This window comes from Astyanax mexicanus, chromosome 14 (assembly GCF_023375975.1).
Source record: "Astyanax mexicanus isolate ESR-SI-001 chromosome 14, AstMex3_surface, whole genome shotgun sequence".
Lineage (NCBI taxonomy): Eukaryota > Metazoa > Chordata > Actinopteri > Characiformes > Acestrorhamphidae > Astyanax > Astyanax mexicanus.
In genome coordinates, this window is record NC_064421.1 from 7,286,836 (window position 1) to 7,303,351 (window position 16,516).

At 36.9% G+C, this 16,516-nt stretch overlaps 1 protein-coding gene across 24 annotated transcripts in view; it reads left to right on the forward strand.

Moving 5' to 3' along the window:
• The window catches only part of nrxn3a (neurexin 3a), a 504,128-nt gene that overhangs the window by 377,468 nt on the left and 110,144 nt on the right, over positions 1-16,516 (forward strand). For all 24 annotated transcript variants that reach the window (XR_007424264.1, XR_007424265.1, XR_007424266.1 and 21 more), the window contains one exon: positions 8,361-8,542. Coding sequence is in view for 21 of the 24 variants with exons in the window: in XM_049464234.1 (XP_049320191.1) it covers positions 8,361-8,542 (182 nt within the window). In the remaining 3 variants the exon portion in view is untranslated. The remainder of the gene's footprint in view (positions 1-8,360; positions 8,543-16,516) is intronic.

A 16,516-nucleotide genomic window follows, 5' to 3' on the forward strand; every position in this document is an offset into this window, starting at 1 on the left:
CAAACAACCACTCTAGAGTCAGTTTGGAAAGTTGTACAGTCAATCACTGTAAATAATTAATGGTATAAATATATAAATATAAATAGGCGCTGTTCACTATTCAACTTTGGCATTGCTGCATGCCATTCTTTTGAGCTTTTGATTCATAACATATATACCACATAATAATTGATGAGGTTGTCCTTGACTTAGTCAAATCAGATTTGCACATTCATATATTCAAGGCCAAGTCACGTGACTAGAATTTCAATTCAAATGTCATTTTATTATTTCTGTTTCTGCTTAATATACAAAAAAAGCCCTGAACCACCTAACTTGAATCTCATTCAACTTGTCTTTCAATGGGAAGTCTTAATAAGCATTAAATAGCCTGTGTGAATTTTGTGTGCAGGCTCTTTCAGAAGCTACCACAATATGGGCACCTCCAACCATAAGGGCAGCGTTAAACTTAATTTATACAGTCATAGAAATACGGTAGCTCAGAAATCTTCAATTCCCCAAACTGATTCAATTTGGAGAGTTTTTGACCAGAGTGAACTGAGTAACTGACCCACTACCCTAAAAAGATGCAAATTTTAAAGAGTTAAAAGTGACTAAGCCAAAGTCACTGAATGTATCATTGTAAGATGGGGTTAAATACAATTGCTGGGCTGATGGATCTGAAATTGTCTGGCACCCAGTGCTGTTCTACCAACCCTCTCTCAATATCTCTCCACTGGGAGCACCTGAATGCGCTAGTATTTCATTTCAGATACCATTTTGTCTGTGTGTGTGGTGTGTGTGTGTGTGTGTGTGTGTAAGAGAAAGAGAGAGAGAGAGAGAGAGAGAGAGAGAGAGAGAGAGAGAGATGGAAAATGAAAGAGAAGGAGGGAAATAGAAAATGCACTGTTTGGATGGAAAGTAGAAAACCTGATCAGCCCCACTGTGCGCATATTTTTATTCTGCAATCAAATCCAGAAGGCCGAGTCCTGTACTTATCAGCAGCGTTTCTCTCGTGCAGGATATCATATGAGTGCATTAACAGGATGATCAGCTGAATACACCACGCTCAGCTCCTCATTACACCCTGTTCTGTGTGTTTAGACTCTTACAGTACAGATTTCTTGACTGTACAGTTCTTGGCTTGGGTTTATATTGTGTATGCGCTGGATGTACTGTATACATGCATATTGTATGAATGTACCATTGCAAATGATATGGTATCTATACATACTGCCATGGATATAGTGCTGCTGTTGGCTGGATGAGGTTAAAACCCCTTAACAGACCAGGATTTTTGTAAATTTTCTGCCTGATATTACATTATAAAAATTTGAGGATTTCTATTCATTGCCTAAAAAAGTTTCATGTTTGATAAGGAACATTACTAAAAATCGTAATTGTAATTGAAAAATAAGATATTAAAAATATATATTTAAGTAAATCTGCTAATATTAAAATATAATGAACATAAAATCATTAAAATAGATAAAATTAGATCTTTCCTGAACTTCATTTTAAAATCAATTCAAATCCTGAATACAAATCAAACAGTTCATGTCCTCCAAACCTTTAGTTTCGTTAAATTTGTCTAGTTTTTACGTCTATTTTCAAACCTACAGAATTTGGGATGATTCCTGTTACTGATCTGGAATTATTAGTGGAATAGAGAGAAAACAGGCAGCTTCTTCAAGTGTCCTGTAGGAGTTTTGTGTCACCTACACCTGTAGCCTGTATATGGGACAATGCATTTTAAGGGGTTAAGTAACATTGTCACCTTAGTCTATGAAAGTTTTGAGGCCTACTAATAGATACATTTATGTATACTACATAAAAAATAATGGACGCAACACAACAAAGCAATTATCATTCATTCAAATTCAAAAGAAGGAAAAATAGAATTGTTAAGAATAATACTCTAGATATCCTAGAAAAATTGCTATTTTCAGAAAATGAGGAAATGGAAACTTTTGTGTACTTTTTATCTGTGATACATGCCAAATTATACTTAAAAAATGTTTTTTGCTAAATTAAATACTGATACACTAAGAAAAATATTGATTCAATAAGATAAATAATGCTGCACTCTGTATTTCTAAGATAATAATCTCCTGTCATATCCTGACAGGCTTAATTGTCAGTTTTTAAAGAACATGTTTCATTACATAGAGAGAGCAATTAGGACTTATTATTATTTGAAGGGACTGCAGCTAATAAAGTAAAAAAAAATGCACTAAATATATTAATCATAGGAGAGTATTTTTTTTTTACTGTCAAAGTGTTGTAATAAATATTATGTACATTAGGAATGGCTTTAAATATCATGATATAAAACCATTACCAAATTGTCCAGCCCTAATTAAACCAGTGGGAACAGTTCATAATAGGCTTATAAATGAAACTGACTGTTAAAAGAATGTTTTTTCTTCTCCTTTATCAGAAACAGAACCCTTTATGGCATCATCCTCATCCTCTGTGGCCAATAATTTTTAAGCCTGTATACCTGTCCAAAGCAAATCCTCTACTGCTGACGTTTCCGAATGATCTGTCCCTTTTCTGCCCCTTCACCCACGCGCCCTGTGATGTGTTGACCGTCCACCTTCAGTCCTGATGCAGGTTTAATAGTGCTGGAGGTAGCAGAGGTCTTCTCCACGCAGCATATGCCACATTAACGTTTCATGATTGATGCTTTTTTCGGGCTCCTCAAGCAGGCGACTTCAAAGGGATGCATCCTCTTCCTCGGTGATCCCTTTCGAGGATTATAAACCAGTGCTTTTGAACCAGAAGAGGCTACAACGGCACAGATTATTTTCGGGCTGGAAGATAAGCCGAGTTAAGGTTGGAAAAATGAAAATATATCCCATCTGCTGGGTATTACCTGTGGTTCTGTCGCAGTCTGCAGTGTCACACTGATGAACGCAGCATGGAATTTCACTCATTATTCTCGGGTTACATGAGCATATCTGCAGAAAAATGAGATCACTCCGATTTAGTACACGACCACGTCACGATTTGAGGCAGATTAGACCGACAGACGCCGCAGTGTTTACTGTACTGAGCTCCGTAATCAGGGTTTTGCCAGCGGAGATATGGCTTTTATTTTTGGTAAGACGATTTACTGGTGTAGTATTATTGATGACTCACTGGTGTTGTGTTACTTTAGAAGGACTGCCCAGTTAAAAAGCCATTGATTCCAAAGAGAGCGAACCTGAGCGATGTGGCGTGTTTCTCATTATTCTCATAAGCCTACGCTTCTTCCTAATGAAACATTTCACCCATGGCAACCATTAGAGCTAAGTCCCTAAAACCCTAAAACCCAATCCTAGAGATTTGAGACATTTGTTTGACATGTTCATATAAGCCCTATCTCCCTCTCTTCTTATTCACTCTCTCTCTTTCGCTCTGTTTCTTTTCTTCATGTTCTTTCACTGCTGTCCTCATTTGAATGCTTATCAGGTTAAGATTTCCATTAGTGGTTTGTTTCGAGCTAACAGGATAATTGATTAAAAGCATCTTTTCCTAATATAGACGGTGCTCAGAGTAAATCGCTGATACGTCTTCCTCTTTTTAAAATGTTCCGCCACATTATTCCTTCAGTGCTGAATCTGAATCACCTTTTGAACGTGCGCTTCAGCTTATCACTATGCAAAAAGGCAGGGCACACTTTGGCTTTTTAATTGTTTTAAAAGCTTCTCTCTCATTACTCTTCTGACGTAAGGTAACGCTAAAACACTCCAATACCATTTAAATGAAGCAAAACTTTATAAGTGCTTTTAGTGTTAAGATTTCTTCTGGTGAAAAATTGAAAAGAATAATAAAAAAAGAAGACGTGCACACTGCAGATATTGAGGTGTGACCTTGAGTGGTTTAAATATGTCACATATGGATATTACATACTATTCAATTTCAGGTGCCACTTTTCGCACTGTAACTCTAATGTGTGAATAACATTTAAGAACGTGAAGCATTTTTACATCAAGTGAAGTTTCTAAAGACTTTTTACACACGCATTTTTACTACAAACTTTTTTTTTTTTTTTTTTTTTTTTTAAGGAGTTCCAGAACCTAAAGTGTCTCATTTGTGGCATTCCTAAATATCTATTTGAAGCCCTTATGTTTTAAGGGGGAGTGTATCATCAGTATGTCATATATATTTTTTGTTTGTTTGGATGATATGTTGTCCAAAAAAAAAAAAAAAAGACATTGTCTTCTTTTAAGACCATTTTACCCCACTGAAATAATGATAATATAATACAATAATAAAGCAGTTGCACCCTTTTAAAGAGCAATGAACTTACAATTCTTAGTGTTAAATGCATCCCATAAATAAATAAAACAAATGAAATAAAACCTTTATTCTTACACATTTCAATCACATTAATGAGGCTCCCACCACTGAAAAAAAAAAAACATAATAGACAATATATTCGTATGATAAGTTGATTAATGTAATTATTGTGACAGATCTACATTAACTGTCCAATTTATTGCAACACCTGCTCTTTACTTCCTGCTCTATATCTCAACCAGGTTCACTGCGTTTTCTCCATGGTGCTGCTAGTTTGACAGCAGATCCTCCATCTATAAATATTCACTAAAGAAAAGCTCTACTATCAAAACTGACCATGTAAAAATGTCTAGAGGACGACTAACATATAGTGTGTAATATATGTTATATAGAGTCTTTAAGTTTACATCAGAAATGTGGAGCTACAATGTAGGAGGTCCTGGTGGTGGCCAATCATTGTACTTAACAGGGGATAAAGTGTTGAAATCCCCCTTGAAGGTATGATCAACAGCTAATTGACAACTGTGATAGTTGCAGACTAAGAAATGGTTGTGTAGCAGTGTCTCATGCAATGTGAGAAAGAAGCAAGTAATATTTAGTTGGACCGCCTTTAGCTTTGATTTTAGCATGAATTCACTGTGGCATTGTTTCTATAAGCTTCTGCAATGTTACAAGATTTACTTAAATCCAGTGTTGCATTACTTTTTCATCAAGATCTTGCAGCAGCATTGATGATGGTAGAATCTCACCACTGCACAAAGCAGCTCTTCTCCATCCAGCACATGCCAAAGATTCTCAATGAGGTTAAGATCTGGACTCTGTGGTGAACTCTCTCAATCCATGTGTGAAAATGATAAATGATGATCTCATGCTCCCTGAACCCTGAACTCTTTCACAATTCCAGCCCCATGAATCCTGACATTGTCATCTTGGAATATTCCTGTTCCACCAGGGAAGAAAAAATAAATCTATTGATTGAATAACCTGGTCTATATTCAGTATATTCAGGTAGTCAGCTGACCTCATTCTTTCAGCACATACTGTTGCTGAACCTAAACCTGCAGACCAACTGCAGCATCAACCCCACATCATTTACTTACTAAAATCCAGGTGACAACAGTGTACAGTTAATGTACTTAATTGCTGATACTTATCACTACTTTTCATTTTTTCAAGAAAATGACATGGACATTTATTTATCTTTTATATTAGCAAGAAAGTTAATTAAAACTTTTTAAAGTTAAATTAAAGGTCTCATTCCATCATTTTAAAATCCATTTTAAAATGTCTAGTTGTGGTATCTAGTATGAATGAATGCCATTTGAGCCGTTTTTCTGGGGAAAAAAAGTGATCTGGTGTTTCTATTTAGCTCTGCTTTAGATCACTGCATTACTGATCTTTTGGGCTCTTGCTCATGAATATTCATGCATGCAAATGTATCACCTCTGGTCGGCTAACAGCACTGCAGCAGAGAACGCCCGGGCGAGGCCATGAAGTCACTGGTTGACTTAGACACCTAACGTCTCTCTGATCAACTTGTTTTTCTGAAGATTTTCTTTTACTAGCTACTGCAGACAGTGGAGGCTGAGGAAGAGTTTCATATGCAGCAAGAATATATATATATATATATATATATATATATATATATATATATATATATATATATATATATGAACTCAGAGACCTATAGTATTTCACAAAGAACAAAAAAAAGTGGATTTTAGTGTAATGAGACCTTTAAATATTTATCTTTACTCTTCATTGATGGTTATTAAATGCTTAAAAAATGACCTCAAGCTAAATTTTAAAGCTGATCGATAAATACGTTTAGTAATTACTTGGCTTATATGAATTGTTAGATTGTATTTGTGACAATAATCAATAGACTCTTCAACTATCATGATAGTCGTTTGTTGCAGCCCTACTATACGCAGTATGCTAAGCAGTGAGGGTGTCAGAGAGAGGTATGGTGCGGTTCTCTCTGCCCGGTGTTGGGCTAATGCATTGTCAGGGAAGCTGCTGAGCTCCAGGGCCAGATGTTCCACTTGACATGGCGCTTGACTGTGGAGCCGACCAGCCAGCTGTCCCTTCTATTTCCACCGCAAGAGGGTTTTTTTTTTTCTTTTTTCTTGGGCTGAGGGATGAGGTTAGCGCTCTGAGCTCTGTACTCTACATGATCCAAAGTAAACACTTCTTAGCCGTTCGCTACCTCACGTTGGCCCTTTAGCCGCGGCGCTCGCCAAGATAAACACACCCGTGAGATGTCAGACCATCCAGATTGCCTCCGTTTGCTTAAGACAGTATTAGCATTAGCCCACGTCTTCACCCTACTGCGGATGCCCCTGTCAAATCAAACCCAAACAGCCATGCTTTGATCTCTCCGACCACGCCACGACACGTTGGGATTCATGTAAAATGCATGATAACTGAAGAAAATTCATTCATCAAAACCTCCCACTGTTATTCCCTGGATGGAGCTATATTTAACTAGTATAGGTCACAGCATTTTCCCGCAGCCCCTTTGGAGATTTCCAGCCCCAAGAATTATGGCTTGTGTGACCCAGGTGCAGGCATTATTCATGTTAAAGCTGCAATCAGAAGTGGTACAAGGTGCAGACTAGAGGAACCTCTGACAACTTAAAAATGCCAAGCTCATTCTCAAACAAAAAAAGAGAGAGAGACTTTGGCCTAGTTGTCCAAACTTGAAGAGGACATTTTATTGGTGCATCATTATTTTTTTTCCCTCTTTCTTATCGTCATTAAGTTTCAGTGTGACTGGAGGCCATTTGTAGAACTGGCTGGCGAATAGTCTCCACACATAAAAACAGAGGGCTATCTGTTACTGTTTTACAGGCTGGTTATGTGGCTGTTATTATGAACCCCAGCTTATCCATCAGTCTTTGTGCTGTGTTCACTCTTTGCTGTATGTAAGAGAGACAGTGCATTAAATGGATCAAATTAGTTGCAGTCCAGTTAGTTTGCTCCCTCTATCCTTTCTGGTCTGAGTTGCTCAGATCTTATTGCTGAGTGTTAGCTGCTCATACTGGTAGATGATGCATCCTCACGGTTTAGATATGTGTGGAAAAATCCTTTGTTTAGTAATAGTTTTATTTAATGATATGTTCTACACTGATTTACTTTGTTTAAAACTAGTTGTGGTGTTGATCACATTAACAGAGACTCTGTATGATGTCCCCAGTGTTTGCTGACTCTTTTGCAGCATCTTTGGGGTTAAACTAGACTGTCAAAGCTTCACAATAAACAGAGTTGAGCTCTGATGCTTTGATTTAATGAAATACTGCACTTTTACTGTTGAAACATTAGTTACTTGGCAAACTGGGTGTTCATTGGAAAATCGACTTTGTTTATGGTCCTTTAGGCTACACTGTAAACTCAATGAAGGCAGTCTGAGAGTTTTATTTTAGAAAAGGAAAAAAAAGGCTCTACCAAATACTATAATAAGTCTCTTTTGCACACACTCCAGTTGCAAATTTGGCAACATAGAATATAGAATAAAAGACAGTGAAACCACCACAATAGTAATTTACTACATTCATTGAGTTGATTTGTTTAAATGAGTTAAATATGTAAAATACCTACTTTATTGTAGTTGAGAATGCTATGATTTGATTTTGACCATACTATAAAGCTTTTTTAAATCCTTTTCATCACTGCAGGCTGAAAATAATATCTGTTATTAGTGTTTTGCAAATGCCAGAGGATGCCCCGAACATTGTCATTAAACAAAGCGTAGGAACCTGATTGGGTGTAAAATAGCAGATTCTCAATCGATTATAATATGCCTAAATGGGGACTCATCCTCTGTTTCCAACTATATCCAGTTAAAATGATTCAACAAAGCTTAAAGTTGTGTTTCTATAACAAAAGAATCGCTTTCTAGTAATTATAGAGAATTAGTAGCTGCATACTTTGCTTGTGCTGCAGCTCTTTTGTTATTGTTGTCTGATAACGAACTTCAAATAATAAATGAATTGTTACAGTTCCATAATGTGCAGGTTTGTTTAGCGCACTTTTAATGGGATTACTTTTACGTCTCCTAATCTCCCGTTGTCTTCTCTTGTGTTTTTCCACAGCTGGAACCACGTATATCTTTGGGAAAGGAGGAGGCACCATCACCTTTAACTGGCCGGCTAACGAGCGGCCGAGCACGCGCACGGACCGGCTGACCGTGGGCTTCAGCACCTCGCTGAAGGACGGCATTCTGGTGCGGATCGACAGCGCCCCAGGCCTGGGAGACTACCTCATGCTGCACATTGTGAGTAACGTCTCTGAGTCCTCCTCCTCAGTGTCCTTGTTGCTCTGTGTGGGTGGACAGTGTGTGAGGTCATAAGATCCTTAATATGTTCTGATTTCCTGAACAAGCTCGCTGAACATTAGACGCTATTATGGGGGCATGCAGTGCACATGTTGTACTTGAGTAAAAGTAAATGTGTTTTTGATAAAAAGAAAAATTACATAATCTGAAAAATAAAACTAGACATTATATATTCTATATTTAGACTAGGGTACAGAGTGAATGAGCTATGGTATCCTGGAAAAGATTAGGTAATATAATTGTATTGGATTTTTAACAATGATACTGCCCTGTTTATTAAAATTTTTGGCTATTTTAACATATTCTAACTGTAACTCAGTAGAGCTTATGTTACTCCTCTATGTTGGAGCCAACTTGAGAAAAAGTTTATGTTTATGTGTAGGTTTACTAATTAGATGAAAGGCATGTCTTATGTTCCTTTGGACAGTCCAGTTTTTTTCCCATTTACAATAATAAATAATAATAAATGCTGATGAAATATTTTACATTGAAATGTAATGGAGTGGAAGAACAGTAATCCAATCCATATGTCACAATGTTGCTGTCATGTTCACACACACACACACACATGCAAAAGATTGAGACCAATCAGTTTATCTAATTTTGCTATTTATAGGTATATGTATGAGTAAAATTAACATTGGTGTTTTATTCTGTAAACTACTGATAACATTTCTTTAATTCCAAATAAAAATATATTATAAAAATATATAATATTGTCATTTACAACATTTATTTACAGAAAACAAAAAACGATGCAGAGCTTTCAGACCTCAAATAATACGAAGAAAACAAGTTCATATTCAAGTTTTAAGAGTTCAGAAATAAATATTTGGTGGAATAACCCTAGTTTTTAATCACGTTGTGTTCTCCTCCTCCACCAGTCTTACATACTGCTTTTGGAAATCTTAATGTCACTCCTGGTGCAAAAATCAGTTCAGCTTGGTTTGATGGCTTGTGATCGTCCATCTTCCTCTTGATTATATTCCAGAGGTTTTCAATTTGGTAAAATCAAAGAAATTCATAATTTTTAAGTGGTCTCTTTTTTTTTCAGAGCTGTGTATGTATGTATATGTGTGTGTATATATATGCACTAATGACACTGTGCCTAATGCCTAATACTTTTGGGATGAGTTAAGGAGTTTAGCTGTTACTGATGGTTGTTTCTTTACCTCATTAATGAGTCTTCCTTGTAACTCCCTTGTATTTTGACTAGGCGCCCATTTTACAATCCTAAACTGTCTCTGTTTGTAGATTGTCTGCCTTACTGTAGACTGAACACTGTTGAATTTCTAAAATCTTTAAAATCAGTTTGTAACCCTTTCCAACTTAATGTAAATCAATAATGTTTGATCGTAGAGCCTCTGAAAACTCTTTTTAGCACGGCATGACTCAAATACACATAATGATTCTTGCACAGAGCAAACTCAAAATTTGAGTGTTTATTAGTCAAGTAAGCTCTAGGCCACACCTCTACACTCTAAATATTCTTTCAAATTCTTTCACATACTTTTTACTCTAGCAATGAGGTTTTCATGGTGATTTTTAATGAAGGCATAAATGATCATATTTTGTGTGTGTAATTATTTTTTTGTGCATTATATTTGTCAATACTCTTGATTTTATGACAAATTTCTGCAAAAACAAACAAACAAAAAAAAATCAAAGGGTTGAGATACTTTTCCTTGCCACTGTATAGTAGTATGATAGTACTACACAGGATTAAAAAAAAGATTCATTGTTGGAATATCTTGAGAACTAAACTTTTAAGACATGTTTATGTTATGTATAAACTTAAAACTTCTGTTTTAAGTTAAATAAAAAAAAAACAGCTGAAGTGTAATGATTATATTTTTTCACAAAAACAGCATTGTGTTTATCAAATGCCATCAAACTGTCATTAAATTCAAATCATAGTAACATCCTGTGCAATCTCTCCTACTCCTTCTAAATGTGATTTAGATTATATGTTTAATTTCTGAAGTTTCTCAAGTTTTGTTTTGTGTTTTTAGACCATAAAATTATGACACGGTTGTAAAACCTCTAGAAATTTCAGTCTGCTGCTCATGCATTAGTATCCAAAATCCATCGCAACTGGCAACACTTAGAGCCCACCTCCTGTTCAGCATCATCTGAACTGCTGATGTCTCTGGCACTGTCATTTATTCCACCCTCGCTTACATCAGAGCCATTACTGCAGCAGAACTCTCACTCAGAGCAGCGGAGTTGGCTGTGTTCTGACAGAGCGCGAAGGCTGAAGATGCTTTTAGTCTTCTCTAAGGCATGTCATTTGCATTGGAGCACCTAATGAAAGCTATTTGACTTTCATTTGAGCAAAGCACCCCCCTCCTACCCCGCCCCACTCCCCCACAGTCGGGCAGATGTCAGTTGGGAAGTGCGGGCAGATCCGGGCAGGGCTCCTGCCTGGAAGCGATGTGACAATCAACACCCTGACGATTACAGAAATGATTTCGATCCAAAAGATCAAGTGTTGCCTGTTGTCGTATCTGATGCAGGTGTGGTTTAATCTGTGGCTAATCTCTGCTGCAGATGGGAGATGAGATGTGTTTGCACGTTCGCTAGTGCTGTGTGTGTGTGTGTGTGTGTGTGCTGGATTCTTAGAGCAGTGATGACGTTGTACGAGCTCCCCTACTTCTCTGAACTCTCCACCACTTAGGTGTCTTCGTTTGGGTCATATTAATGTGTCATTTTGGCCCTCTTGGCTTAAAAAAAAAAAAGACTTTAGAAATCATATTTTATGAGTTTACCACTTTTATGTTTTTCCTTCTGTGCTTGTGCCCACCCTGTTATGATGAGCTATATTATAGGTTGGACAATTCTACTGAAAATTAGTGTTTGATGAACTAAAATTGCATAAAGGTGTGAATTCAAAGAAACCAATTATGCCCAATTACCCAGATGACACAACTAAAATCTTTTATCCAGTGCTGATTGACACAGTCTAAAGAAATTTGACTTTTGGCTTCTGAGGTTGGAACAACATGTGGGTAACTTATTTATCTAAGGAGCACAATTGACCTTGCTCTCTCTGTGTGAGTAGATGGCGCTCTTTTTCTCATCACTCCAAAGGGTGATGTTGATCAGCACAAGACTGCGTCTGTGAGCTGATGTATCGAAACAGAGTTGCTGCGCTTTCCTCCGAGTGCGCTGTGATGCTGCAAAATTAGAAATTATGAATAATAATCTCATTTCACTATGTGTTTATTCTTTTTTTGTGTGTTTTAGTAAGTACATACTCTTATTTACACTTACTGTGCAGATCACTAGCCTAATTATGTAACTATCTGTGTGAATAATTATGTAACACTAATGTCTAATAACAGTAAGAACTCTGGAGGGTTAATATTCTTGCCGCTAACCGTCTGCTCTCTAGAACGTGGTGGTCTTTGTGTGTGGAGTTTGCCGAGGGGCCCAAGCGCTCTCAGACAAGCGTGAGCAACATTTATTTTCTGGCAGGACCGTTGCTTATTAATAATTAAGCGGTGAATGATGATGTATCATAGTGCTGTGGGGGGAGGCAGGCTGTTGATCTCTGAATTGGGTTTTAATGTGTCAGAATCGATGCGAGTCTGAGAGCCCAGCTGCAGACGCGCCTTCCTTAATGCTCTTCAACTGCGAAGTAAAACACCTCGCGACAATAGGGAAGCACTGGCAGGATACCTTCATCTGCTGAGACGTCCACTGCGCGACTCAAATAACCCATATCAGTATATTCGAAATTCAGATTCTCCCCTTTTCTTCAGCTCACTTCGCTCGTGACGAGGTCTCTTCTCAGGCAGGAAGTGGTCAGGCTGTGAATAATTCAGCAGTCATGCAATGGACGCTGGTGTGGTAATTAACCTGCTGTTCTCAAAGACAAAAGGAGACATTTTTAGACATTGTTTATCAGCAGGGGGAGGCTTAGCTCATACATAATGGATGGGTTAGAGAACTGCCTCTCTTTTATTTCTCTCTCTGTCTCTCTCGCTCTTCCTTTCTGTCTCTCTCGTTTTCTCTGAAGGGACGTGGGGCGTACAGAACACAGTGTGCATTAAAGTGACATTAAACCCCTCCAGGTTCACTGATATTTGGTTACACGTTTTTACTCCCTGGTGCATTTTTGTGGCGTTGTGACATTCTCAAAACTAATGGATTTAACTCTTTAGTGGCTAAACAGAAACACTTTTTAAGGTTAATGCGCTTTGTGTATTCATTTAGATGTACACTGATATTAGCTGCATGTCCCATGATATTTGCCATGCCCATGCAAGATAAACAAAGGTTTCTAGGATGAGAGATGAGACAATGGATGATTTTAGTCAGACACCACGATCTGGTCCTGATTATTACAACTCGTTGCCCTATATTACTGGTATACATGACTGTAGGATTTGATTAATGCTAAATGGACACAAAACTACAGAAAAACAGTGTCCCTGACTTTCGGGCATCACTTAAACTGCCCTAATTCATTTCGCCTTGCCTTGAGCACTCTGGACAGTGTTCAGTCTCATTCACAAGATAACACCTCGCAACTTATACAGATGTGGACATTCCAAAGCCATCCCCTAAAATAATGCTTCATCCTTTTACATACTACTGTTCCATGACTTTACCCATCTCAGTTTAAAAGTGGCGAAAGCAACAATTCATAATTTTATTGCAAAAATCTTTAAAAATTCATTTTTTCCCACTTTTTACCAAGTTAGAAATATAAGCATTGTGCATTACAATGACAAAGTTCTCCTTTAAACCTTTACATACATTTAACAACAGCGCTAAACTTTAACATTAAATACTGTATATAATTGGATGCACTTTCACCTGCATGATCATTTTCTGCATGAGGCAAAGTTCAATTCCCAGGAAATTAAGGGTAAACAGAAGCCGTTGAATTACTGGGAAACAGAGAGATATCTAGATAACAGCTGGTAAACATTTCTGTGATTTTGTTTTGATTTTTTTTTTTCTTCAGTTTAAAGGGAAGAGATAAGTGTGTGTGTGTGTTTGTGTGTGTGTTTGTGTGTGTGTGTGTGTGTGTGTGTGTGTGTAAATTGGTTCTTTTCTATTTATAGTTTGTAGTTTTCAGTTTTCACAAGTCAAAAAAATTAGGAAGTATTTTTCTGCATGATGCAGAAATTAACGAAATGTTGCCCATTCATGCTGAAAATTATATTTACCTGTACTTTAATAAGGAGTATGAACATGGCAATTATGGTAAAATTCAGTTTAGAGCAGTATTGTGATTTTATTTTTATTTTATTTATTTTTGCGCTCCTGAGTTAGGGACAGTTAGGGAGTGTAAACCACTTTTACACTACTGCTGTAAATACAAATCACACTTTGAGCACCCTTCTTAAATGGCGGTACACATGCATGTTTTGACCAGCTGAGGGATACAAAAGCAACATCTGAAATAAGAGAAGCATGTGGACCGAGGGAGCAGAGTAATATTACAGGATTTTACACTAATAAGACTATGCGGTGGTGCACAATTCTGGAAAGAGGTCTTACAGCTCCACCAAAGTCACATAGCGCAGAAGCAGTGTTCCCTATTACAGTGAGAGGAGCATCAACATTATTCTGAAGGCAAATTTGCTGATGTAAGGACTGCGAATGTGTATAACACAAAACCTGAATATTACTACAGCGACCAAAAAGAGCATTTCAGTAATGTCACAGTATATTAAAGGTTATACACAGTACACAGAATGCTCCAAAAACACATGCCAACCCCTTTTTACAATGAAAAACATGGACAGCCAGTGCACCAGCTACCCTGAGGGCATTCAGTAATGGTTTAAAGCAGACAAAGCCTCCTGTATGTAAGGTTTGATGGGGTTAATTTGATTCTGCACCACATTTGTACATGGATTCACAGAGTTCGTGCAAAGCTACACATTGCTGGTGACATTGGAGTCGCTTCCCAAAGTTTTTAGCTTCAGGTTATTGTCACTAGATGCAAATTAGCGTGGAAAGAGAAGAAACAAATGCTTCATCTAGTTACATTTGCTCGTAAACGAGTGACCTTGTAGTTTAATGGCAGGCTGGCTCTCCATTTTTTTGTCACAGGGTGAACAGGGAATTTTTCTCTTTCTGACTCCATCTGTCCACTAGTTTTATTGTAGCTTGTGGCGATCCAGAGGGAGCCCCAGAGCCCTAGAATGGGCACTAAGACCAAGGGCAAAGCACTAGACTCTTAGCCCTGCTCCAAGCCCTCTGTTTAACACACACACACCCCATTCTGCCACTTTAGCAACCATCTATGGGAAAAAGCAGAAAGCTCCCACTGCCAAATCAGCTCAGATCTGGAACACTGTTTAAGAGCACATAGGGATTGAGCTGACCATTTTCTAAGTGCCCCTTTTAACCTACATAAGGAGCAGTGGGTACTTGATTTCATAGTGAGCTTAACAGCAGCTGATTGCTGTTTAATACACTGTATTTCAACTAATACGAGTTAAACTAATGAAACGTTAATTTGTATTTCCAGATATGCTAGAGGTTCTTACAGCTTGATACATCATATATATATATATATATATATATATATATATATATATATATATATATATATATATATATAAAACTTAGAAGTGTTTAGATTTTTTTTTATTATTATTATTTTTATTTGGATATTTTATTTTATTTATTTATAAAATTTGCAAGAACTTGGTAGATGAGAAACTCAGAATGTAATCACATGCTGTTGTATTTTGTGCCCAGGTCCCTGCTTATCTTTAAGTAGTTTTTCCACTACAGGGTTTAGGATAAAGAATTTACAAACTGTGGATCTTTGTTTTGCCCAAAAGAGCTTTTGGTGGTGCTTGTGTCACAGTCCCTTGTGTGAAGTTCTGTACAGAGTTTTGTACATCATTTTAAACTTATAAAGCCCCTAAGTGACACATACTAAACATCCTGAGAGCATCATGGTACACTGTGTGTGAACATGTTCATCTGAACTTATTTACAGAATGTAGGACTGGTGGGTTAATGTTTTAGATCAAACTAGCTTCTTTTAAAAGTGAATTTTAGCTTATATAGTTCTACTGTTCCAGACATTTTAACAAATTGTAACATTTTAATAAATGTTTTACGCTCCATATAGAGTTTTGACACCAATTTTTAGAGCAAAATGTTACAACACAACAAATTTTTGTTGGACCATATGTAAAATCTTAAATGGTAAATCATGTGCTGTGTTTAATACAACAAGAAAAATATCTGGATGAGCTTTTCAAAAAATTAAAACTAAACAAAATGTTATTTTAGAAATTGAATCAATATTCAGAAACAGTTAAAACAGTGTTAATATCTGCTTAACTTATTTTCAAAAAACATTTAGAGAAGACTTCTATAAAATGTATAAAAGAGTATAAAAACTGCACATCTGACCAATTCAAACCTGACTATTTAAACTTTCTTCCTCCTCAGCATTATCTAAGCTTTCACAGCTTCACAATATGAGAGATTGAGAGCTTGATTCAGTTCAAAACAAATAAGGAATAATAAAAGAAAATCAGAACTAGTTGAGTTACATGTTGTATTGTATTAATCTTAGAGAGAGATCTCCTAATCTTTTTAAGAAATAAGAAAATGCTATTTACATGACTACTTAAATAATCTGATAATTGCAGTAATTTTATACTAAATGGATGTTTAAGTAAATGTAAACTCAATTATAAATTCATTGGTTGCAGATGAGGTAGTTTAGCAGAGCAGACTGTACTGTAGCTACTCACCTTCTCTAGGGTTCTTAATGCTAGTGGACTCTTACCAGCTCCTGTCAGGCTGAAACTGAGAGAACCACTTCACCATTTCTGACAGTAAACGTCCATCCTTTGCCCTTTTGGAGCGGCTGGTAGCTGTGGAATACCTTGTTGGACCGTGTCCCAGAGCTATGGAAATGTCAGC